The sequence below is a fragment of the Melopsittacus undulatus genome, chromosome 6 (genome assembly GCF_012275295.1).
Source record: "Melopsittacus undulatus isolate bMelUnd1 chromosome 6, bMelUnd1.mat.Z, whole genome shotgun sequence".
NCBI lineage: Eukaryota > Metazoa > Chordata > Aves > Psittaciformes > Psittaculidae > Melopsittacus > Melopsittacus undulatus.
Genome location: NC_047532.1, coordinates 621,506 through 646,631, shown reverse-complemented (window position 1 = coordinate 646,631; position 25,126 = coordinate 621,506). Strand labels below are relative to the sequence as shown.

Sequence of the window (25,126 nt, the reverse complement as noted above, 5' to 3'; positions counted from 1 at the left end):
TCACTTGCCTGCCGGGCATATGCTTTTCTGCAAGCAAGTGCTGATGCTCTCCACTCCCTGACCCAGCCCCATTTGAAGGCCCAAACCCATACACCCCCACTGAGCACTGAGCCCCCATGGCTCTGTGGGACTTTTCATCCCAGCTGGACTCTATGGAAGCAAACCTGGAGGACTGGAGTCTGCACAAACGCGAGGCCTGGGTAAGTGCCCTCCCTTGTGCTGTTCTTGCAAATGGAGACTGCAGACAAGCGAGTGAAGACATACTTCGGTTTTATTGTCATTTAGGCATGGATAGAAACATTAACTCTTTTGCACTCTTGGTTCCTGAAACGTGCCCATAGTGAACTCAGAGCAGTGAAAAACCCAGCTCCCAGGACTGGCAATTTAAAGTGCATAGGAGAACCAGCAGAATCCCAAAAGGTGAGGAGCTGTTTTATTTCCTTGTCCATAGCTGTGGAAGTTGAAGGACTTTTCTTCTCCTCTCCCCTGTGTTCCCCAGACTGTGGCATGAAAGTGTTCAGCCCTTCCCTATGCTTTCCCTTTGCTCTTCGGAGGTTTCTTCTCTGCATTTAAGGACTATGTGTAGTGTTATAAACACAGACAGGTGATGTTTGCACGCTCCTGCACAGGACTCGGTTACCGCTGGTCCTGGTCAGAGTCATGCCCACTGCATTGGTGGTGGCTGTTTCCTAGAAAGTACATATCACTTGGCAGTGTTCTTGCACCAAAAGATCCATTTGTACAGAAAGGAACTTTTTTGTGTGTTCACCTTTTATTTTTGGAAAAAATGGTGTTTAAAAATCTTAGAATTTTTTAAACAAAATTCTAAAAAGGAAAGAACAAAATCACAATATTTACACAGATAACAGAATGGCTTTGCCATGCAAAACAAATGGTTTTTTCCCCCATTTTACTTTGGTTGAAATATTAACCGAGATTGTAATTTTTTGTCTTTTTTTGCCAAATAAAACAGTAACAAATCAAAATTTAGAGGCATAAACCAGGATTTCCCTCTAATATGCAGCATAGAGTTTAAAGGACATCTTCTGTATTTTAATCCATGCCAATGCACTACAGGAAGCTTTTATTAAGACATCAGTCACTACCGCCCAGACATTTAACATTTTACAAATTTACAAGTAACAGTGTTTTTTCTTCCCCCTAAATAATGCAAAAGTGGCAAAATACAATTCCTAACGCCCATCTTTTTCTGCTAGTTATTTATTCTTTTTTGCCTACCACTCTATAAAAACTCACTTTTTCCCTGGATATTTGTAAGTGGAAACCTGATGTTCTGCTTACTCTACTGTTCCCCTCCATCAAAGCCACCTGTTACTGTCTTTCAGACTCATCTTCTGCCTAAGATCAAACTTCTCTCCCTTAAGTACAACTTTCTGTTGGCCATTCACCCTCTAACTTCTGATCAGTCCCATTCTAAAAACTCCCTCAAGCATAAAACAAGTTTATAAAGTTACAAACTTGAATGTAACTAAAGGTACAGAGACATTTCATTGTTACAATTATATGTACTGTTCGATAAATTAGGTACCAGTTAAAAACACTAGAATTATCTCAAGGTGCATTCAATATCTGTAGCATAGTTAACAAAAACACACTATATATATATATATATATATTCTATTTTTGTGGAAAAAAAATGCAGCTTTGATATGACCACTTTTTAAAAAAAGGTTTCCAATTCTGACTGGTATCATTGTGAAATGAAGGAAAGGTACAGTACTTTAAGGCAGCAGATAACATAAAGGAATCAAAATTAATCCACAATTCTGGCTCCTTATCCTAACTCTAACATGAAAGATGACTGTTAACGTTATCAATCAGCTGTGTCATGCTCTAGAAGAAAAGGACAATTAGCCACCATCTGTACACAGGCTAGGAATTGTCATTGTTTTCCTTGCTTTCATAGGCAGACTTCTTTGTGGAAACTCCTTGTTCCCTTTCTGTCTGCTCAGCTTCGCACGGCTTTTTAAGCATTCACTGTTATTACCAATTCAGATTATTGTTGTCACAGCTGTCACCCTTCCCCATCACTGTGATTTCAGGGAATGAAGAAGGAGTTTGACATTTCCCTTTAAGACAGTTTTACACTCTAGATACTTGCTACCAAGCAGAGGCTTCACTGATAACAATCAGAATTAGACATGTACCTGCTCAAAGGGTGTCATAAAAACAACCGAAATAAACCCATTACACTATACATCAGATTAACAGCAACTCCCAGAACAAAGCCTTACAGTGTATAAAAATAGCTACGTAAAACTTTACATAAAGGCAAACAAAAAAGAAATCTTCAGTGCAGACATTTACAAAACCATATTTCAAACAGAACACAACATGGTGACCGATACCATGGCTGTTGCCAACATTAGTTTGTTGGGGTAGTTTTAGCTTGAGATAATCGTGTTTAAAATCCTTTGAAAGCTTGGGAATATGATCTGTTTAATACTCGAACCATGAATAGCTGTCACTTCTTCGTATATGTTTAAATACAATCCACATTCATGCTTCAATTGATCTATATGTATTCTCTGCAAACAGGAAAGATAAAGACACTTAAACATTTGGAAATATGTTAACCAACTTAACTACTCAGTATTGAACCTTCAGATAAACAGCTACATGAATAGTGCTTTCTTCTATCACTCAGTGATGACAATATGTGCTTTCATGATAAAAATAGCTGTTGCAATATTATTCCCACTAAATCCAGTAGGTTTATCTGGTAAGTAATGGATTTATGTCCATTTCATTTATGTAGATCTATGGATCTGAAGAAATAAAATAGGTAGAGCAAAAGATTGCACCAAAGGCACACGATGTTATTTCAACTCCTGTATTCAATGAATACCCCCAGGTGGCTTCAGCTCCATCACCTCACCTCAATATCCCCATGTTACAGAAGGTACCAGGTCCAAAAAAATATACAAAACAAGCCCTAACTAAAAAGATGACAGAATTTTCCCACAGAAAACTGCAGTAGAAATACTGGGTTATTTACATGGCCACTCGTTCAGAATCCAGATTTACTTCTGTGCCACTTTCAGATCATTCACAGGGCATAATTTTGGTATTCTCAATCCCCTTTTCCAAAGTAGTAAAACTAATAATTTCAGACAATAGTGATATATTTAAATTATTGAGAGCTGCCCTTATTTAAATAAGGAACTTTTTAATGTAAATAACGGAATGTCATAATTCCACTATATGCTTTAAACCCAGGCTATCTCAAGCAGGTATCCAATGCTGTTTCCTTAAGATCAGGACTGTCTACAGCTTTCCTGTTGAGGCACTCACAATGCAGAGCTGGTTGGGTGCTCCAGTCTGTCTGTCCTCATACTACACCACTCAAAGTATCACTCCAGTGCCTAACCTCTGAAAGGTGAGCACCAGACTCCATGCTACAACTGTGATCACTAAAAAAGAAACGGTGGACAAAGAGATGTTAAATGCTGCAATAGGAAATGCTTACCTGGGGTGATGTCTGACACATTTTCTCTTAAGTTTCAGGTTTATGATTGTTTTCTTCTAGTTTTTTGTTCTCTTCTATATTTCCAAGGTCTTTGTCTACATGTTTTGATGCTGTCCTGTAATGCAAAAATAAGGTCATTTTTTGCATGCCTGCAGCATTTTGCTCCATTCTGTCTCCTCCCCTCTCAGTAAAACAGAGAACTCTTACAGTTCTGAGCAGAGCAAAAAGCTTGCATATGTCTGTAAACAGCTCAATAGCATTGGTTCCCTGCTGGCAGTAGCACCACAGGAAGTACTGCAGCAGGGTCATGTATTTGGGTTTGATTTACTTCTTGAGGAATCCAGAATTATCCTGAGGTAGCATTTAGTGAGGTTAAACCAGTTGTGCAGATACATGTTTCTTGGCAAGTTCACTGTGTAGCTTGTTCCAATAAACAAGAGTTTGCTTTAATGTACTCAAATGTTACAAGTGTGGCTAAGGTATCTTGATCACCATAGCAATCTTGTGTGTACTTGCAGGAATTGACTTTCAGAGCCAGTACCAAGCACAGGCTCTATAGATGTGAAGAAATTACTGCATTTTCTGGAAACGCCAGGAAAATCACCCAGTCTGGCTTCTCGATCTGTGCTGGCTGTGACTGGCAAGCTCTGGGTAAAGGAGAGACTGTAAATGTCGAGGAAGAAAACAAGGGGTATGCCTCATGTAGTATAGCAGGTCTTCCTTAATGCGAGTGGTGGGTATGAATTAATGAGTTAAGTGCTTAGTTTAGCTTAGCACAATAAAACCATTGCACCATTCATTTAACTTGTGAGAAGCCTCACTCTCTGCCAAGGTGAAAGATTCCTGCAGTGCTGTGATAACATTCTGAAGGCCACAATTTTTACAATGTAAATGGGCAAATGTGTTTGTGTGGGCCTAGGTAAATCCTTTGTGTCAAAGCAGATTATCCCATGCGCCTTTTTTTCCTCATGGATAATTTGTTTCCCCTACAGAAAAGTACTGTCTGTTGTGACAGATTCATGCATATGCTCACTCTTGTTCCAGGGTGAAGACCTGTAGTGACACTGACTTGCAAAGTACAATGAGGACACGGGTTAGCAAGGTCGTATGACACGTCACGCTGACACCATGCAGGTATGTACCTCTCGAAGTGGCTGATCGGAGTTTCTGCTAGTGGAGTGTTTCTGTGCACATCCTGCATCTGAGCAAAGGCTGAGAGCAGCATCTGAGCCCTATGAGTGCCCTGAACTGAAGTAGCCTTGAAGGGTAATATTAAGAGAGTACAGTTCGGTTCCTTGTCTCAGAAGAGCTTCTGAAGGGGTGCGAATGCACCTCACCCTCCACAGCTCTCGGTGCACTGTGGAAATGCTGCTCTCTAGGCTGGGGAGCAGAGGTGGAGCGCTAAGGGATCATGGGATTTTGAGCCCCAAATCCCACAGATTACACTGAAGGGCATCCCTGTAAAACAGTTTCAATTTTAGTGCAGGTCATTTCCCAAGTGCCTTTAAGTTTAAATGTTCCAAAGCTGCATTTACCTTTCACTACCGGTTTTAGAGTGAGTCTCTTATGTATGTGTCTGGAAGGTGTCTGGGCTGAACAGCCACAGAGATCTGAACTCCTACTTAGCACAGGCACAGGAAAAAGATGGAAAGTTGAAAGAATCTGGACTTGGGCATCTACCTGAGCTGAAATGAGTTGGAGCAAGAAAGCAGTATCATGCATGTCTGCACTCATGTAAACACTTATGTCTGCTCTTGCAGACAAGAGAGTGGACTGGACAGGGTATTAGCACTGCTCCCCGTGCTCCTTTTTTTTGCCTCTTATCAAGAGGTTTCCAGTGCCCAAAGCAGACTGACCTTACATGATGTGACACTTAAGAACAGAGGGACCTCTAACTGGCATTACTGGTCTTCGATTAGGTTAAATTTATTCAATGGCCAAGCCAGGGAGATTCTGCAGTGTTATCAGTTTCTGATTTTTGAAGTGCTCTATTTTAGTGTCTGCATTCAATGAAACTGTTCCCCCCTCACTAAATGTCACCTCTGTTTTCCTAAAGCCAAAACTGGTGAAAATGGGACATTTCAAAGGCAGCACTCTGACTCTGAATGAGGCAGGCGATTCAGAACTCTTTTGGAGGATGCTGTATACGCTTGCCTGGAAGGACAGCAGCAGTAGTTTTTCATGTCTGACAATTGGATTTAGATTTTCAGCACAGCTGTTTAATTCTGATGGGTTTGTGAACTTGCTGACTTTTATTTTTATTCCCCAAATACTGATATCTAGGCATATTCACCACCTCAGCACAAGCAAATCTGTTGCCTTTTTTAGTGCCATCTCAATAGCGTTATGAAGAGACAGGAGAGTAATTCTGCACTGAGTTGCAGCAGTGTGATCCATTGGCAGAGGAATAGCTGACCCTGGCATGGCACCAATCCTCGGAGCTCCACAGACATGGCCTGGGTTTGTAACAGAGAAATGGCTCAAAATCGCTTCCTGAGGTGACTTGGGGCAGAGGGAAAATAGTCCCTTGCCAGTTTAACATTCAACAACAGCTGTTCTTTATGGGTTTTGTGCATTACCTCCTATCAGCTTGCTCCATTTCCAACTCAAGAATGACTTCCTGATGCTATCAAAGCAGCTGGGCAACACGGTCCAAATGGAAAGAAATAGTCCTGAGAATTTACCAAAAAGAGCAAGAAAGCCCCTTTGCTGAGGCCACTCACGCACTTTGACGTTCTCTACAGCCCCACAAACAGCCCGTATCTTAGTATGCCCTGGCCATGGTTTTCTTATGTCTCTCAACTGTTTTTTGGGTTTATTTTTTTAATTCATCTGTAAAACATGGATCAGTCTGAGCTCTTGCTAAAATTATGACTCACATTTTACTTTTACCTGAGCTTGCTCTTCAGGAAAAAATTATCCTCAGGGAATCCTAATCACAACCTCTCCATAAGCAGTACCACAGTGAGGTTTTCAGTTTTCTTTGGAGTGTGTGTGTGTGCTGAGGGGCTGTCATTCTCACAGATTTTGTTCAGGTATTGCTAATGGTGTTGTTTGCTTTTAATATAAAGACCATTTCCCACCTCAGTTATTTTGCCTGCTGTAGAGACTGCATATAGATGATGCAGAAACTGCTGTTGTGATTTAATTCCTAATTTCTTTTGTTCTCACAAATCTAGGCCTCGCCCCCAGCATTGGTTAAGGAAGATAATCTGCTGCGTTCTTTCTCCTCTGTTCCCAAGTCTGTGATAATGACAGGTAAGAAGAATACACATCAGTGTAGTTCTGGGTGCTGAAGCAAGAGCCATGTATCGCTTTTGAAAGGCATGTTACGCACTCAACTGCATCGCTGCAGAAGGCTTTCTAGGAGGTAGTGGTCTTATGAACTGACACTTTCAGAGAGGTTTGTAACTATGTCGTCTCCCTGCAAGTGATCTGCATGAAAACAGTACAAATGCTGGTCCTAAAACATGCAGCGAGTTTCCTCCCTCTCTGGCCTGCCACACTTAGATTCATATGCTTATTTCCTATAAATTATCAGAAAAGCAGAATTGCTATGCTTCAGGTGTTCAGTTTCAGAGGCACTAATATCAGTCTTGATTACTATGGCCTACGAATAATGTCAAGAGTTTGGTATGCTGTGAGTATGAACAATCTTAAGACTGCTGCTGTGCTTCAATTTGCCCAGCTCCATTTCCCTTCACTGCATTTTAAACCACTTTAACCTTGCTCTAGCCTCAAGTGACTTGAGATTTGTTCCCCTCCAAGCCCAAGGATCAAAAATGGGACAAAGGTCCAATCTACGTGTAACACTCCCATGAACAGGGAGACATGGTGCTGGGTGTATTATTTCCTTTCTAAACCTTTCATTTCTGTTGTACTCTCAGCTGTTTCTAGCAAGGTGAAAATGTCATGTAAGGGACTTACTGAAGATGGGTGTCCTAGAATCACTCAGCTGAGGTCTGACACATTAGTTTTTAGAACGATTGTGAATTGCTAAGTTATATTCTGTTTAGCAAAATTAGTCTAAAATATCCTTTATGGAAAAAGGAGAAATCTCTAGAAAATGTGTCTTTTTGGCCTTCTGCTCAGATGAAGGAGAAACATGGCATGCTGGGGTAGGTAGCCTCAACTCTTTATCCAACAGGGGGCTGAGTTCAGGACGTGGAATACACAAGCCCCTCATTTATAGGATAATATCCATAGTGAAAATAATGGGGCAATAATTAGCTGTTGCATCAAGTAGAGCTGAGGAAGTGAATAACAATATAAGTGATTTATTGTGAATATACTCCCAAGCTACAGGTGGAATTCCTACTTAGCGTGGATGACAAGACAATCGGAGATTATACAAACCACAACACCAATAATGAACAAACAAGTAATGTTTTTCTTGCCTCGGTAGACTTGGAATGCTCTGTCCTGCCGCCTTCTCAGACTGTCTTTTGGCGTCACTTTGGGGACAGAGATGAGGTGAGTTACTGTTCATGAGTGGGTTCACAAAATAACTGCTAACTGTTGGCTTGTATAGAGGTGGAGGGGTTGTGATTAGTCACAGGCTGTTTACAGGTGGAAGGGCCTTTTTGCAGGGTCTACTTCTAGGCTCTAATTCAAAATGAAAACTGTCAGAATAGGTACTGACAGCACTTGCTCCTGCAGGTATGGCGTGCTGAAAGCAGGGAGGATAACAACAGATCAACTCAAATATATACTGCAAACAGGAGATTTTAAGCCATTATGCATCAATTAAGGGTTTCAGAAGCCACAACCCTATCTTAATGATGGGAGACTACTATTTAACTATAAAGGGATTTTTATTTTGTTCGCACTGAACCTGTCTCAGTAATTCTAGCTCTGGTATTTACTCTAAGCTTGCAGGAGGGAAGATGAGCATGAGGAGGTGGTGTCCATTTAGAATATGCTGTATTCTATCTTTCAAGCTGGAGAAGTTCTCTGAAATCATAACCTCATCTCAGCAAAGGACATGCTATATTTTAAGCTCATTAGCTCTCCCTATACTACATAACAGAAGATAACCCAAACCAGTGAACCACAGTTTCATGATTCCACATTCTGATATTCAAAAAGGAAAGACAAAAGGCAATTATTCTAGGCATTATTACACCTGCTCAGTTATGGCTGGAGTAAAATCCTATGTATTATCCCAAAAAGAGTATTTGCAAGCAGATGGAGAATTCCTTGTTGTACTTACACATGAAGACTTTTGTTCATAATAAAATCCCATTGTGTATTTTAGATCTCATTTGATCTAATTTTAACAAAAGGTCACAGAAAGAACAACTGAACTTTAAGATTGCTTCTCTGCCTGTACTGATTTGTGCACGGTATGCATAAAACTACCTTAATCTTCCCTGCAAAGATATAGCTGTAAGAACCTTTTGGAAAAGAAGCTTGCCCTCAGTTCTCCATGAAGACAGATGTATGGGGGTAAGGACAAATGGCACCCGGTTACGGCCATGCTTAAAAAGACTGAGAAACATGGTTACTTTTTGAGATCATCCAGTCTCAAGCAAGCCTGTGTAATGATGAAGAAACTTGAAAGCTAGCTGGCCTCACTGGCAAATCCTGTTCCTATGTCTGGGATGGATAAAACGTATTGATTTAGATGACATCAGCAACACAAGGTCTGTCATTCTCAATTTTACTTCAGTGATCTCAAAGTGCACATGCACAAATAAATCAATTAAGGGTCTCTCTTCTCCCTCAGATGCTGTAAACCTGATAAATTCTGTCATTTATTCTATTTTTAAAGCACACAAGCTACACAAGCTCTAAATGGAGGCCGGTTTCTAACACCAGTAAAGCCACACAGAAATGACATCCCACAATTAAGTAGCAGGTACTGTATTTAAATGCAAAAATAAGCACAGACTTGGCTGTAATGAAAGAAAATCTCTTTACAGGTGTTGAGCTACGAAACGTCCTGGATCACCACTTCCAGCAAATGAGGCCTGTGAAGCATTAGGACAAACTAACCAGAGGTAAGAAGTTTTGTTCTTCTACCTACTTTATCAACTTTTCCTCAGACAACTGGAATGCTGCAGGGAGGAAAACATGTAAGCCATACATACATTTCTGCTCATCATTATTCTCTATTTAGTATCAAGTTTTCCATAAATTCTTACTTTGATTTCTTCACATAGAGCCAGTAGATAACACCTGCAACCAGAGCAGCCAGCAGAAGACCGACTACAATCCCCACTATTAGTTTGGCCTGGTCATTAACCTTTTCACTATTGTCATCTGAAGCAAAGAAGAAAAGTCCATGAGGTGAAAGCATTACACGGTTTTAAAGAATTTCCATCAAAAACAAGAGAAAGGATCTGAAAGTCAACATTAAAAGGAAAAATAAAGGAGGCATTGTTTTTAAATAAGCTTCAGGACTGGTGAGGCTGCACCCTGAATACAGTGTTCAGGTCTGGGCCCGGCACTGCAAGACAGACATTGAGTAGCTGCAGTGGATCTAGAGAAGGGCAACAAAGCTGATGAAGAGCCTGGAGAACAAGTCTTGTGAAAAGCAGGTGAGGGAACTGGGGAGGTTTAGTTTGGGGAAGAGAAGGCTCAGAAAGAAAGGAGGCTGTAGTGAGGTGGGGGTCAGTCTCTTCTCCCAAGTAACAAGCCATAGGACAAGACGTAACAGCCTCAAGCTGTGCCAGGGGAGGTTTACATTGGATATTAGGAAAAATTTGGTCTCCAAAAGGGTGCTCAGGCACTGGAACAGGCTGCCCAGAACAGTGGTGGAATCACCATCTCTGCAAGTGTTCAAAAAGCATGCAGATGGGCCCCTTAGTGATATTGTTTAGTGGTGGACTTGGCAGTCCTGGGGTAATGTTTTGACTTGATGACCTTAAAGGTCTTTTCCAACCTAGTTGATGCTATGAGGCTTAGTCAGTCATGGCCCCCGCTATTTCAAATCAAATACATCTCTGAGGGACTGTGGAAATTGTTCAATGGCACTACATAGGTCTAGAACCGAGACAAGTAACACAAAAAGTTATGGAGACAGAAAACCATACGTACCATTTCTGTCCTCTGGCTCATCGTATTCTGGAATGTTTACTGGAATGAAAAGATATTACCATTAAATTAAAGACAAAATGTATTATAGCAGAACATCACATTTAATTGCCTATTTACAGCAATGACAGAAACAGAAACTTAATGTGTCTGCCAAATAACAAGGCAATTAATCTTATTGTTAAACAGAAATCTTGCCTTCAGAACTGTAACATATCCGATTGAAGAACCTTATTCAAAACCTGTAATATTGATTCAGAAATGTTTCTGACTCAGTATTTCCATGCTACCCTTCCACAAACTATCCTAGCACCACCTGTCATCATTGAAAAAGTGGCACTGATTAAAGCTCAGGACGGCTGATTTCTGTTCCAAGATGAGTTATATCAGTGATAATAAACTGGAATCTGGAGACTAAAAGATGGTGTTAATATCGTCATTAAGAATGTTGCCTCTTGAATAATGTGTTATTCTGCAATATTTCTGTACCATTATTTTGTGCTATTACTTTGTAATACTATTTACTTTTGTAAATAACATACTGCATACATGAGATTGTCTTCATAACTTCCTTGGCTAGCTAAGTGACTTCAGAAAACTATCAATAAATGTTAGGTACTAATGATACAGAGTGGATTTACAATTGTTTGACTTAGAAAAGGTCAAATATTTGTTTTACCAGCATCACCACACAGACCCACTCTTCATGTGAATGTAAAGGGGGTATTTTAAGTGATACTGTAACTGTAAGGGAATGGTCTTTACAAGACATTCACTGGCAGAGACGTTCAGAGAGGTCACAGTCCTTTCGAGCTCATTTTCGGCAATGCAAGTTAAAGTCACATTTTCCTCAGGAGCAATTATAATTTTACTGGAGAATTTTCCATTAACATATTTGGTCTCCTCTGTCTGAAAAGGTAAAACATGAAGATTACTTTCCTTGAAAATGCAAAGAACAATGCATGCGTTATCTGTATTACACACTGTGAAAATGTATAGAGGGAAATAACTTTCAACCCATATTTCAGTTTTCAAGCTACGGCAATAGAAATAATGCATTATTTCATTAGTATTTGTACAGAAACACTTTTGCTAAGATATTCGGCTATAGCTGTATTTTGTATCCTTATGTACATTTTGTATACTTATATAAAACGTAGCTACAGATGAAAAAGTGCTTTTTGAGAGCACTTAAAAAGTTAAAGAGGCCTTTGTCAGGAAATTAACCACGTTCTATGTTTGCTTTTGGGGTTTTGGTTATAAAAAAAATACTCCAAGTAATAAAACTCTTAAACAAAAACCCCCAAACACTTAGGGTCTAATTTCTCTCTTGCTACCAAGTTTTCCACTTCCAGTCTTCTGAGTTATGACAAAAGTAATAATAAAGGTACTTGCTTTATTTATGATGCTTCCAGTGCCAGTAACTGTCCATTGCACCGCTGGTTTGGGGAAACCTTCCACATGGCAGACAATCGTTTTAGACATTTTATTCGTGTTAGTTTTCTTTGTCATCTTGATCTGAGGTTTTCCTATACAACAACATTACAGTTAACCACTCTGAAAAGGACAATAATCATAGCTGTCTATCTGCTCTGTTACCTTCCACAATAAGTTTAAGTGTCTTTCTTTTCTTTAAACCTTCAACCCCCTGTAGAGTAGTTTCACAGATGTAGTTTCCAGCATCTTGATACTGAAGACTTGAAAATGATGGACTCGTTTGCATTCTGGTATTGTCCTGATAACAGAAGGAGTTAATCTCTGAGAATTCCAATTCACAGTACATGAATTTCTAAATGACAAATGTGACTTCTCTCAAACTTTAGCAGATCAGAGCTTCACTCTCAAAGTGTTCCCCCATTAGTGACTAAATTCGTATACGTGGTAGGAAGACAACAAGAGAAGTAGAAAGTACTGAAGATTTCTGACATTTCTGTAAGCTACATTGTTAATAAATACAAGGCATAAACGCACTGTAACACAGACAAATAAAATGTGAACATCACAAACCTGACTGCCTTAAAATACTGAACTGTCAAAAAATGTCTGAAAGAGTGGCAGCCTTGCCAGATAGATAAATGATAGATAGATGATGATAATCATAATGTCCCATTCATTGTTAGAAAATTTTTCTTTCTTTTCCATAAAAATAAATTATTTCTATAAAAATAATTATGGATGTTTTGTGACCCACAATAAAAAAGGTGCTTTCAATCGCTCAGAGTGTACATACACCAACACTGCAACGTAACGTGAAAATACCCAAGCCACAGACAACCAAAAACTTTGTGATCTTCCACTCTTCCCACTTGGAATCCACATAAATTTTGGGACACTCTATAGAATCGCCCTTGCCTTGCCTTGGAAATCACTCCAGAACCTACCTTGATCCAAAACACAGTGGCATTTCTGCTCGAGGAAATCGTGCAGGACACAGGCAGAGCTTCCCCAACCTTTTTGGTCACTTCTCCACTGGGAGTGAGCTGCACATCCAGATCTGCCACAGAAAGAACACGTGTCAGACGTTCACCCCAAGACTGTTTTACTCTGTGTCCAGGCTTTGCCTGACCTGTTTTGACTCCAGGGTCACTACAGCAGTTTTACTTGAGTCTGACACAAGACAGGGTGAAACCAGTAAGAGAAAGATCATGGAACACTTCTCTGTTTTCTATTATATAGATCTGGTGGTTTAGTGATTTCTTTGAAGATCCTACACTGAGAAAGCAGAGTTTGGCAAGCTAAACCTCTGGTTTGCTTCCCCTCTCATGGTTCCTTGCTTGTAAGCCAAGTTGCTTGGTGTGCACGACAGATGCACACACACACGCACACTCACAGACGCATGCTATCAAAAGGCAAGCACACGTGGTTGCATCATGGATATTGTCCTTGCTGGGAAAGGACTACAAAACTCCCCTTTTGGCTTTTAAGCAGACTAAAAAAAAGGATTAAAAAAAGGGGTAAAAATCACAGTTGGTAGAGGAAAGGGAAAACAGTGAGTTTTCCACAACAAAACAGTGAAGTCAGCTCTAGGTTTCATTCAGTGGTTGCCCTGGGTACACTATGGTAATCAAAGGCAGAACTTGAGGGAACAACAAGGGTCCATCATGTACTATTAGTCTATATTATTATCTGTGTTACAAGTCTAATACCTAGCCTGAAAGGTCACAAGAATTGTACTTTCATCTCTGCAAAGACCTTACCAACAAGATAAAATGGCATTTTGTTTCTGTATTCCTATGGGGATTCCTCACATGGCCTCCCCACACTTGTACATGCAACCAAACTAACAAGATTCTCCAGACCTCAGCATTGCTTCAACAAGCAAACAAAAGACCTAAACAAAACCCAGAATTAAGAACAGGACGCAGTCAGGGAGCACTGATACACAGATTCAGTGTACAGGATGGTTTCTCTTGCTCTGTTATTCTAGAGCACACAATACCAAGGCAGAGGGGTGGTTGAAGACAAAGCTAAGAGGTTTTTATTCCCTGCCCTCAGGATGAGTTTTCTTCAGCTTCTACTGCAACTTTTTGTTCTCTGGAGCAAGCAAACACCTCAAACCTCAGCGATCATCAAAGACCATACAGGAGGGATGCTATGACAGCATGCCTGTGACACCCCTACCCTGGTTTTTTGCCTGGGGGGTTATAACAGACTACAGTCCCTCTCACACAATGGTCTGGGTTGCTTTAGAAGTTCAGGAGAATGTACAGTGTGTGCGGTGAACCCCATACCTCTGAGCAGTATTTCTACAGTGACTTAAGAAGCAAGTACAGAATTAAGCTACTGTTTAGCACAGGATCCCTGCTAGGAACTCTACAGAAGCAAATCTCATTTGGATTAATATTCTGCCAGGTTATCTGTAGGCTCCACAAAGCAACATAGAGACTTCTACCTCTCAACTTATATGCTCTATCAAGTAAATCATTTCTTCTTGGTACACAAGTGTGAGCAGAAAATATTTCTTGCATTCGGAAGACTGTCAAAATTCATCTTCCTTGCCACTAAAAGAGAAAAACTTTGTTGCAAAGATTTTTCCATACATTTCCTGTTTGGCTTTGAACCCTTCTTCATAAACAAACTTTTCATCAGGCACCATTTTCAATATATGATAGCTCTTAATGTGGTCTCACTTGAAGTCTTGCATTGATTTCAGTACTGTCTGTGCATACCAAGTAGGACAGGGAACAGACAGAGAATGCATTTGGCATGTATTAACACATCATGTGCGAGAGGTATGGAATTAATGTGGGGAAGAATGTAGCAAACATTTCTGTTGTGAAACTCTATTGCCCTTACAGGACAGGCTCCCAGCATTTAAAGGAGGTCTACAAAGGAATACTGTGCTGCAACTGGGAAAACTATGCACAGCTCTTGCCTGTAGTCTCAACTCCCTAAATATACCAGCAAACAACCAGAAAGTTCTCCAAGTATACTGAGAATAGATTTTTCCATGCGACATTTAAAAGGAGATTTTCCCTGTCTTTGCAATGAGCCTATAGCACAAGACTATTAGAAGTACCTACAGAGAAACACAAATGCTAAAGCCTGTGATTTACTGGAAGGTTTGCCAACCTATTTCCCCAAAAAGCACATTTTAGCAGAAAGGAAAGCATCACACAGATCAGGTTCCACAGCCCTGCTCCATACTGGGTTTTACATGCAGAAACAACTACAGGAAGAGATAAAAGGAACTGTGAGTCAAAACAGTCGTCTGCTTCTTCATAGCTGAAGGAAGGAATGCCCATCCTGTACCGCTAGATTCTTTCCTTACCATGCACAGTGTTCTCTACTATAGCAGTTCTTAAGTGGTGGTAAGAAGGCTTTGCCCCTGCAGGCTTCCATCATCTGACCCTGACCAAACTCACTCAAGAAGCAGAGCTGGCAGGAAGTTAACAACCCAAACCCACATCAATCCTGTCGGGATGCACCCTCTGTGGAGGGACAAACAGCACCAACTGCAAGCACTTGGATATGCCAGACCTTAAACTGAGACCGTGCTGCACAGATCCTGCACCTGCTCTGGGGACAAGAGCTCAGGTTGTCAGGTTTTCCCTTATGTTCTGTGGGTAGAGGAAGAGGCTCTTTCTTACCCCCTTGCTTTACCTTATACATAAAACACTGAGTAATTGGGATGCTTTAATCTCACAATTCGCATTCATATATCATCAGATATTCTGCTACAAAAAATATTTAAGGTCTATAACATGCTGATGTACTCTCATACCAGTGCAACACACTTTGCCCTAACCTAGACACTGAAAGGAACCAGTGTAATTATAATGCTCAATAAAATCTGTTTGGGGAAAAGCACAAGAGTTGAAACGTAACAAATCACTATCAGTAGTTTCACAGATTTAAACTGAAATGATTATATTGCCTGATTCTTGTTGTGGTTTTGGGTTGGGGTTTTTGTAGTTTTGGTTGTTTGTGGGGTTGGGTTTTTTGTTTCATTTGTTTTTTTAAGTGAAAAGAAGAAAATCTGAAGTGCCAAGATTGGATGTGAGGAAACAAAAGCCCCAACTCAGAACAAAGGCTTTGTCAGTGTAAGAACATACACAGCAATATTCACCCATATGTGAAAAAGTAAGCAATAAAGCAAAAGACTGAGAAAAAGTGGGATTTGATAGGTGTTAATAAGTATTATTTGGAGGGCAAAAAACCATTATGCAGTCATTTAAAAAAATAAAATCTATTTAAAAATAATAATCTATTTAAAATAATATTAAAATAAATATAAATTTAAGTTTAAAATAAAATTAAAATAATAAATCTATTTAAAAAATAAAAGCTATAGCACCAAAAATATATATAAATACATTACAAGGAGAAAGCAGTAAAAATTACGGAGTTATGCTGGAAAGCTGATATAATGCAGGCAATTAAAAGATGCATGAGGATATTACAGAGCATCTAAGAGGTTTATGACTTTTTCAGGGGAGCTCTTCTCACAAGCAAACATGCTGCGTAAATGCTTTAGACCAGCATACAGCAAGATACTGAACCTGCTTAAAGATAACGCATGGTCTGGGCATTCAAGGGTTTCAGAACTACTCCAGGTCACTGAGCCTCACTTAAGCAAAGGCTTTACTGCAGATAGAGGTGTTGTAACAAAAGCAAAATGACACAAAATGAACCATAATTGATGAGAAGCAGTAGGGTCCTTCAGTGTACCTATGAGTTCTGGGTAGCTGTTCTAGCTGCCAACACTGGAAAGACTTCTGTCAAGAAAATACATGCTTCCCTTCTGTAGTAAAGCTCTTCTGACATGCAGACAAAATAGCGGCGAAAGGAAAACTGTCTTGTTATAAATAACTTGGAGCTGAGGAAGCCATTCTTTAGCCTAACTATTTATGGAAGTACAAGCAGACATGAAATCCACTTGGAGTAAAATAAAAGGGTCAGTTCTACCACAGTGAACTACCAGCAAGCTACCTTCGTTACTGAGCAGCTAGTGGCAGTAGTACAGAGCTCTCTTCACATCTTACATACCCAGGCTCCTGGCAAAGAGAAGGACTGGGAAGGAAAACAGCAGATGACCTTATTAAATGCAAAATATTCATTAAATGGAATAGTGTAATTATTCATGTACAGACATTTTCAGCACGAATTGTTCCTTTTCCAAGGAAAAAATTTAAACCCACGTATACAAACATGAGTTTTCTTTTCATATAAAGCATTATCACTGTGGAAGCCTTTAAACTTCGTTATCCATCACGTCCCTCCAAACCTGGAAGACTACAGACAACCACTTTTTTTAGGGGAAACCTAGAACCATTGGCCTGAGTCTCAAGTCATAGCCTGTGCTGGTACAGCCAAGTTCTGGAGCATTTCCTGCTCTTGTTTTCTCACATAAAGAGATCAAAAGCAACTATTGAAAAGCTATCCTTGTTTCAATGGTTCAACCAGTCCAGTGAGTGATTTCAAAGCACTGCAGATGAAGTATGACTAAATACTCTAATATCCAGCAAAAGAAACTCTACTGAGTGCTGTAGCTCTCATGATTCTGGGAAAAGGGAAAAAAGTAACTTGTCCTGTGTGAACATAAGGAATTCCTGAGTCTCTTCCCTTGACTTACACATTAACTTCACTGAGGGAAGATGTGAGGATATAAGACTAATGTGCATTTGACTATGAAGAATAACTTTCACTGATACCAGTGGGCCTGTCTGTACATGTTTGAGTACATTCCAAGGCACAGCTGAAGCATAACAATTTGCCATTTATACGTTCACATGAGTGAAACAGAGTACCAGAACTTTCACTGTATGTGAAAGTGCAATAATATCACAAAGTATACAACAGTTACATAAAGAGAAGCTATCTTGGTCAATGAACGAAGAAACTTAAGGTTCTCAAACAGAAATACATTAGAAAATATAAAAACACCCTAACACCACTTCAACAACATAGAATCGTAGAATAGTTAGGGTTGGAAAGGACCTTAAGATCATGTAGTTCCAAACCCCCTGCCATGGGCAGTGACACCTCACACTAAACCATGTCACCCAAGGCTTCATCCAACCTGGTCTTGAACACTGCCAGGGATGGAGCATTCACAACCTCCCTGGACAACCCATTCCAGTACCTCAGCACCCTCACAGGAAAGAATTTCTTCCTTAGATCCAAACTAAACCTCCCCTGTTTAAGTTTCAACCCGTTACCCCTTGTCCTATCACTACAGTCCCTAATGAAGAGTCCCTCCCCAGCATCCCTGTAGCCCCCTTCAGATACTGGAAGGCTGCTATGAGGTCTCCACGCAGCCTTCTCTTCTCCAGGCTGAACAGCCTCAACTTTCTCAGCCTGTCTCCATACAGGAGCTGCTCCAGTCCTCTGATCATCCTTGTGGCCTCCTCTGGACTTGTTCCAACAGTTCCATGTCCTTTTTATGTTGAGGACACCAGAACTGTACACAATGCTCCAAGTGAGGTCTCACAAGAGCAGAGCAGAGGGGCAGGATCACCTCCTTAGACCTGCTGGTCACACTCCTTTTGATGCAGCCCAGGATACGGTTGCTTTCTGGGCTGTGAGCACACACTGAAGCTGGCTCATGTTCATTTTCTCATTGACCAACACCCCCAAGTCCTTCTCTGCAGGGCTGCTCTGAATTTCCTTTTTGCCCAACCTGTAGCTGTGCCTGGGAATGCTCTGACCCGGGTGTAGGACCTTGCACAGTTCTCCTACATGTTAACTAGACTGATCTACCTACATAAAGCAGAGAGAGAGAGAGCATCCCAGAAGGTCCAAGAGAGGTCTGTATCCTAACTAGGAGTGCAAAATTCAATGACTTACAGTGCACAGTGATGGTGGTCGAGTCCATCATGCTTTTGTCAGTCAGAGCACACTTATATTCTCCTGTTGCATTTCGCCTCACATCTGTCATTACGTAAGTATCTGAGCTTCTTATGCCTTCTGTTTCTCCCTGTGGATGGAAAACAGAACATCTATTGCATATGAGCCTGCTAAAAACATTTGTTTCTTATGAGGATTTTTCTTATTAAAGGGTAGTGAAATACTCCAGAATACGTATAGACACAGCACACTGAAGTGTAATTACCTGTTAGTAATACTAAGGTTTATTTCCTGCATGACATCAGAGTATTAAAAACCACCTACAATTAAGAGCTTACTCTTTTAATTGAATGATTAACTTCTTTTAAGAGGATATTAATATACAAAATCCGAACATTTAGCAGAAAGAAAATGGGAGAAAGCAGGAGACACAGTGTTGCAGAAACCACAACAGCAGAACAAATTGTGTTTCTAAATCTGTATCTGAAATTATATATTCAGTTTAGGAAAAATCATTAAGTGTACTGCAGTGCACAGTTTTTAAACAGCGCAAACCAACCTTGCTCTATCCATATCACGGTATGGAGTCTGTTAGGGTATACACTACTTTATATGTATTTGTCTACAAGAACTGGTGTTTTGAATTAGGCAGCAAGCATTGCTTTCTGGCTGTCCAGTTCTCCAGTTCCCCCCCGTCCCAATTACAACTGACTGATTTAAACTACCTTTGAAACAAACGTAGAACAAACCCCTAATTTGTATCTCTGAATTCAGAAACAGATTTAATATACCCATGAGTCTGGCAAAGAAATCACCAATTCCAACTCACCTACAGAAAAAGGACTGGTATCAGGTAGAGGGAGACTGAAGGTAAGACAAACTTGGGTGCTTAGCTCACTCACTGTGATAGCAGAGCAAGGGGAGATACCACATACTGCCTTCCTTGGCAGTGGGTTCCCAGGGTGACTCACTGAATCTAAATGGCTGTTATAAGACAGGAGGACTTCAGCTCCTAGTTTCCCTTGCTGCTCTTTAGCCATTCAAACATGCCAGGGGTCCAAAGTGGATGAGGATTACGCTCAAAAGGTGACATGCAGTTTTGGAAATACCTTGAAGCATGTCACTGCCTCTGGCCTCCCTCAAAAACAGCTCTGCTTGCTACTGCAGTAGGAACAAAAAGGGATATAAAATAGGAAGAGAAGCAGGACTAGGAATATAAAGCCTCATTTGCCTGTGGATTTCACCAATACTAAGATTAATGGTACTATGCAACTTATGCATTTGACAGATTTTTTTCTACCCTTTCTTCTGTGCTGTCACACTTGTTCTTTTTGGTGTTGTTATGCCAACAATTAATAAATTAACTGAAGAAAAGAAATTGCACAAAGATTCATCTGTGAAAGTAAAAAAAAAACCAGCTGAATTGATTTCCTGTACTTTCCCTGCTAGGTCTTTGCTTGTTATGACAACAGATGAGACGGTTTCATTCAAGATGCTGAATGGCTTTAGTCAAAACTGCTTCTTAACAGAATAGCAGATGATGGAAAATGAACTAAGTAATTTTTAGTGGGTCCAAGCCTCAAGAAACTTCAGGTAGGTGGGGTGTAAGAGATGCTTCTTCAGAATAACTTGCCAACTCACGATAGGTATTCTGAGAGTCAGCTGCAATGGCTGATGTCTATCTTGACGTTTTGTTGCATTGAATTCCCTCCTTCATTTGTTAGAGAAACCACAGATACACTGGCATGCAGCAGTATCTGTAGGAAGGGATGATACAGAGTATTTCACTACACAGTGACATCAAGGCAGGACTTACTGGAATGTAAAACAGGAACTCCTGTGGAGGAGGGTTGCCATTTCCTGAGCACTTCAGAGTGATGTTATCGCCTTCTTTAACCGTACTACTGTGTGACAGCACTTGAATAGTCACCTTCTCTGTTGGATCTGTGAAGGAAATGTACACATTTAACAGCTTCCACAAAAAACCTGCACTCTTACACTATGCAGACAATATTCATGGCCAAAGAGTACATGATTTTATCATCCAGCAGGTGAAGGTATTCACACATGTAAAAAGAACTGACGTTAATCACACTTTCTGCATTTTTGCCAATGAAGTAAGTGCAAATAAGCCATATGATTTCATTCATTTCTGTTCACCAAAATACCTGTACCTGAAACAGCAATGATTACAACCATGTCATGTACTTCAAAGGAAAAAACCCCTGATGGGTACAAACAGTTCCATGGTGTGATTTCATTATGAGACGTTAACTTGTTCTCCATGAAGCTTACTTTTTGGAGGACTGCAGCAATCAGAAGAACAACTGAAGCTCTCCATGCCTTGCATCAGTACTAGATAATAACCTTCTTGCATTAAAAAGAAAGAAATATGAACTAAGTGACTATGTTCAGCCTATTCTATATGCTGAACACTACGGGCTTTCAGAAATATGAATCTGGTGAACATAATAGGACCCTTAACATAGTCAACAAAACTGAAAATGTAACATACTTCTGTCATGTTCAGTGAAGTTGGACTATAACTTACATTTCACAATGGTAATTTTTTAAACAGAGACAGAATATATTTAATAGATACTGTTCTTTTCAAGTAGAAACCTAAATATATTTAAAAAGGAAAAAAGAGGAAAATGAACAGAAGTACAGGAACAGGGGCAGACAGCTCTCCATGCTTTAGCTTTAACGGATAAATAAATCCCACCAAAGATGCCAGTCTTGCATCAAGACACAGTAGAGCACATCTTATTAGACACTAAAAAAGAAATTACATAGCAGAGAAACCCTTGCCTGACAGTTGATTTTGTATGGTTAGTGAAGCGTGTGCTTCACAGCCCTGCCGACCCTTAAGGCATTCATCCTGTCTGTCTTCTGCTGTGGGATTTCTCAATAACACAAACTGCATTTTGCTGTGGCCTCTTAATGACTGAGAACCCCAACACAGCATCCTGCCTCCTCATAGGAGGATGGGTATTGGGTTTCAACAAGCTACATCCTCCCTCCTTCAGATACAGTAGCCTCGACTCCCTTCCATGTCCAAACAGCTCCCATTTCAGCACCTTTGGAGCTGAAGCTGTCTCAAGAATGAAAAGGGATGAGGCATCCCCGCACATGGCAGGCAGATTGGAACTACATGATCTTGAGGTCCTTTCCAACCTTAACTATTCTATGATTCTATGAATTATAATGAAGATGACTTTTAGGATTTTAATTTGGAACAGGTTTTCCCACAGAGATGAACAGAATGGGATTAAAAATGGACAGATAAGAATGACTTCTTAAAAATCACCAGTCTTCCCTGCTGGAATATGTTACATTTCTATCTCCTGCAATCAACCAGGAGCAAATCTTTGATTTCATACTCCAAACTGGAAAAAAAAAGTATTTACAGAAGTAGAGAACAAATCAGTGTTTTGTTACTTAAGGTGAAGAGGTCATCCTTTTGAGGAAAGCACAACCTGATGACAGGAAAACAGCGTTCAGTGCAATGCTGAGCGCTGCTTAGCACAGGTAATGCGCTCCCTTACTTTCACAAATAAACAAGAGGAGCCTGGGGAAGCTGTATCTTGCCTCTCAGTGGCACATATCCCCAGCCTGGCCCACCTTACCATGTGTTTCTCTAAACCTGAGAGTCTGCTTTCCACAACAGCACAAGTCTGGGATCCAAAAGACAGTTACTCACTAAACGAATGCTGCTATCCCAGATCCACCATGGCCACAACTGCGTAATTGCAAGGGAGACACCAGTGCTGGAAGTAGCATGAATATAAAGTGTCTGACTCTAACCTGTTATGTAATCAAATTTATCCCAACCTTGGAAGACCTGTATTCAAGCGCATTACAGAGTTGTTACACAAGGTACAGCAAGATCCCATTAGCCGTTGGACTGTATACTTAGACTGCATCACTCACAGAATCCCAAGGGTTGGAAGGGACCTCAAAAGATCATCTAGTCCAACCCCCCTGCAAGAGCAGGGTAACCTAGAGTACATCACACAGGAACTTGTCCAGGCAGGCCTTGAATATCTCTAATGTAGGAGACTCCCAAAACAAGGACTTCTGAAACCCTCTTCCCCCCTTCTCTAATTGCTACCACCAACTATGACCTTTCCTTGCCAACAGCCCATTTCTTTTATCCAAAGGAGAATGACAATTTCCACAAAGCTGCTTTAGGACTTAGGCCAGCTGGAAGTCACTATTTATAGATTTTCTATGTAAAAATCTACCAGTATTCAAATGATACATTTTAAATGTAAAAATCAGCAGTTTACAGCTGTATACAAGCTACTGCATTATGTGCAAGGTAGTCTGCCTGCATTAGCTGTTTGGTGCTGTCTCTGCAAAAATGACAACATTTTAGTATACTAAAAACCACATTGTATATTTATTGCGTATTTCAGGGGGTACAAAGAGTCACTGATCAACCACTCTAACCTCTGCTAGAGCTCTGAAAAGTGTGTTTCACTAAGCTTTTGTGGCTACCACTTTCATCTTGTCAACACAGTCCTGAGATTCAGCATTCTAATGTTAGGAAGAAGTATCAGGTATATCTGAAGTAAAAATTACACAGAGTGTACTCAGGCCTTCTTGCTGCAAATCAGCTTTGAAGAAACCATCTCAACAGGCAAGCAACAATGTCTGTAATTCTGTAGAATGTCTCTGATTCTGTTTCCCACACCCAAGTTAGACTCCATAAAATAACAAGTGCTTTCTAATAACTTACAGTGAACATCGAAGACAACTGGTTCAGACTGTATTGTTTTCTGGCCAGATGGTCCATAATATGTCACAATGCAGGTGAACCTGGCGTTCGCATCTTCCTTTGTTGGCTTGTACTGAAGAGATGATGTCATGGTGAAGAGTTCAGTTGACTTGTCCACAATCTTCTGCAAATTTATGATCACAACTGAAAAGGAAATAGTGTTTCAGTGTCACACAGGCAAACCTGCAGCCTTTTTTCCTACATGTTATTGCTTACTCTGTATTGGTTATCAGGATACAAACAGGCAAGCAACACAACAAATTACCCAAGAGACTGTACAGTTTTCCTCTAGTATTGCCACTGATGTACATCAGGAACGTGTTATCAACAACAAAGTCCTAACATGCTGTACATCTCAGAGCAAATCAAACCAGAAAACTAACTGTAAACTGGTGGGGGTTTTAATACAAATCTCAGCTCAATCTTTAAGCAGAAAGAAGGTCTCAAAAATCCTGGGAAAAACAGTTTTTAGGATCATATTTACAACTGAATTTTGTAAGTATTGTCTACTTTATGGAAGGTAAAATATTGTGGTCTGATTAGCCTGTCAAAATCAAATTTGAAAGAGAGTGAGAAAACAATCATTCTTTGTAAATATCCTGGAAAATTAAGACCTGCATAAAGACATGATTATCTACATGTTCCAAACACAATATTGGCCAGGTATGAAACTGAGACAGTTAACACCTAATAAGAAGCTGGAAATTAGATTCAGGTTTCCACTAGCTACACAGGCTCAAGAATAGCTTTGCAATAGTATTAACAAAGGCAACCCTCATTCCCCATGATGTAGTTTTAAAGCTGGAACTGAAAGGAAGAGATTATATGGCATAGCTTGGGTGCTTTGAATGGCCTACAAGCTTCATTCCAGTTTCATCTTTCCAGGAGTTTTCATTAAAGGAATAATATATTAAACTAAAGTAGAGCAACTCTTACAAAGACAGTTCTTCACGCATACACCTGCCTGAGGATTTAGAGATCTTGCCTATTATTGAAACATACCTTCTTCTATGGGCTGCAAAACTCTCCCATTTTTGTACCACGTAACATTGCCTTCAGGATAACTGTCTCTTGCAACGCACTCCCCAAGCTGCAAGAACAGACAGGAATTAGTTGCTGTTTCTCTCCTCTATGTTTTAACATAAATTCAGTTTTTGCTTATGGTGCTTTGGGTAAAAATTTCTCATAGGTTCAAACGCTTAATCCCAACCGTTTTCCTTAAATAGGACAAAACCCATCAACAAGGCTTAGGTGCAGTTTGGAAGAGGGTTTGTTGGTGGGCCTAAGACAAGGATGGGCCAGTACAGCAGTGGTGAGGGAACTGGCTATAGACCACGATCTCTCACAGACACACATGCACCCTTCTCTGAGCCTCATCCCAACACCTTTCTCCATGTTGACTTCAGGCAGCTGTCAGGCACAAAACGTGGAGGGAGAATGATGCTCTTACCATTTGTAGCTTCTCTGTTTCTAAGAAGTCTGCTTGATGCAAGATTTCTGGTTGAGAGGGTTGTTCTAAAACATAA

General features: G+C 40.3%; 1 protein-coding gene across 1 annotated transcript in view; it reads right to left on the bottom strand.

Moving 5' to 3' along the window:
- Positions 1–274: 274 nt before the first annotated feature.
- LOC115945990 (CD166 antigen-like) overlaps positions 275–25,126 on the bottom strand; it is a 93,531-nt gene continuing 68,679 nt past the window's right edge. The window contains exons 4-16 of the mRNA XM_034064305.1: positions 25,051–25,115; positions 24,603–24,690; positions 23,562–23,744; positions 20,634–20,761; positions 18,818–18,947; positions 12,910–13,022; positions 12,128–12,263; positions 11,924–12,057; positions 11,305–11,437; positions 10,532–10,570; positions 9,637–9,754; positions 3,491–3,605; positions 275–2,549 (exon numbers count right to left, since the gene is read on the bottom strand). Coding sequence (XP_033920196.1) covers positions 3,518–3,605; positions 9,637–9,754; positions 10,532–10,570; positions 11,305–11,437; positions 11,924–12,057; positions 12,128–12,263; positions 12,910–13,022; positions 18,818–18,947; positions 20,634–20,761; positions 23,562–23,744; positions 24,603–24,690; positions 25,051–25,115 — 1,355 coding nt within the window. The 3' untranslated portion in view covers positions 275–2,549; positions 3,491–3,517. The remainder of the gene's footprint in view (positions 2,550–3,490; positions 3,606–9,636; positions 9,755–10,531; positions 10,571–11,304; positions 11,438–11,923; positions 12,058–12,127; positions 12,264–12,909; positions 13,023–18,817; positions 18,948–20,633; positions 20,762–23,561; positions 23,745–24,602; positions 24,691–25,050; positions 25,116–25,126) is intronic.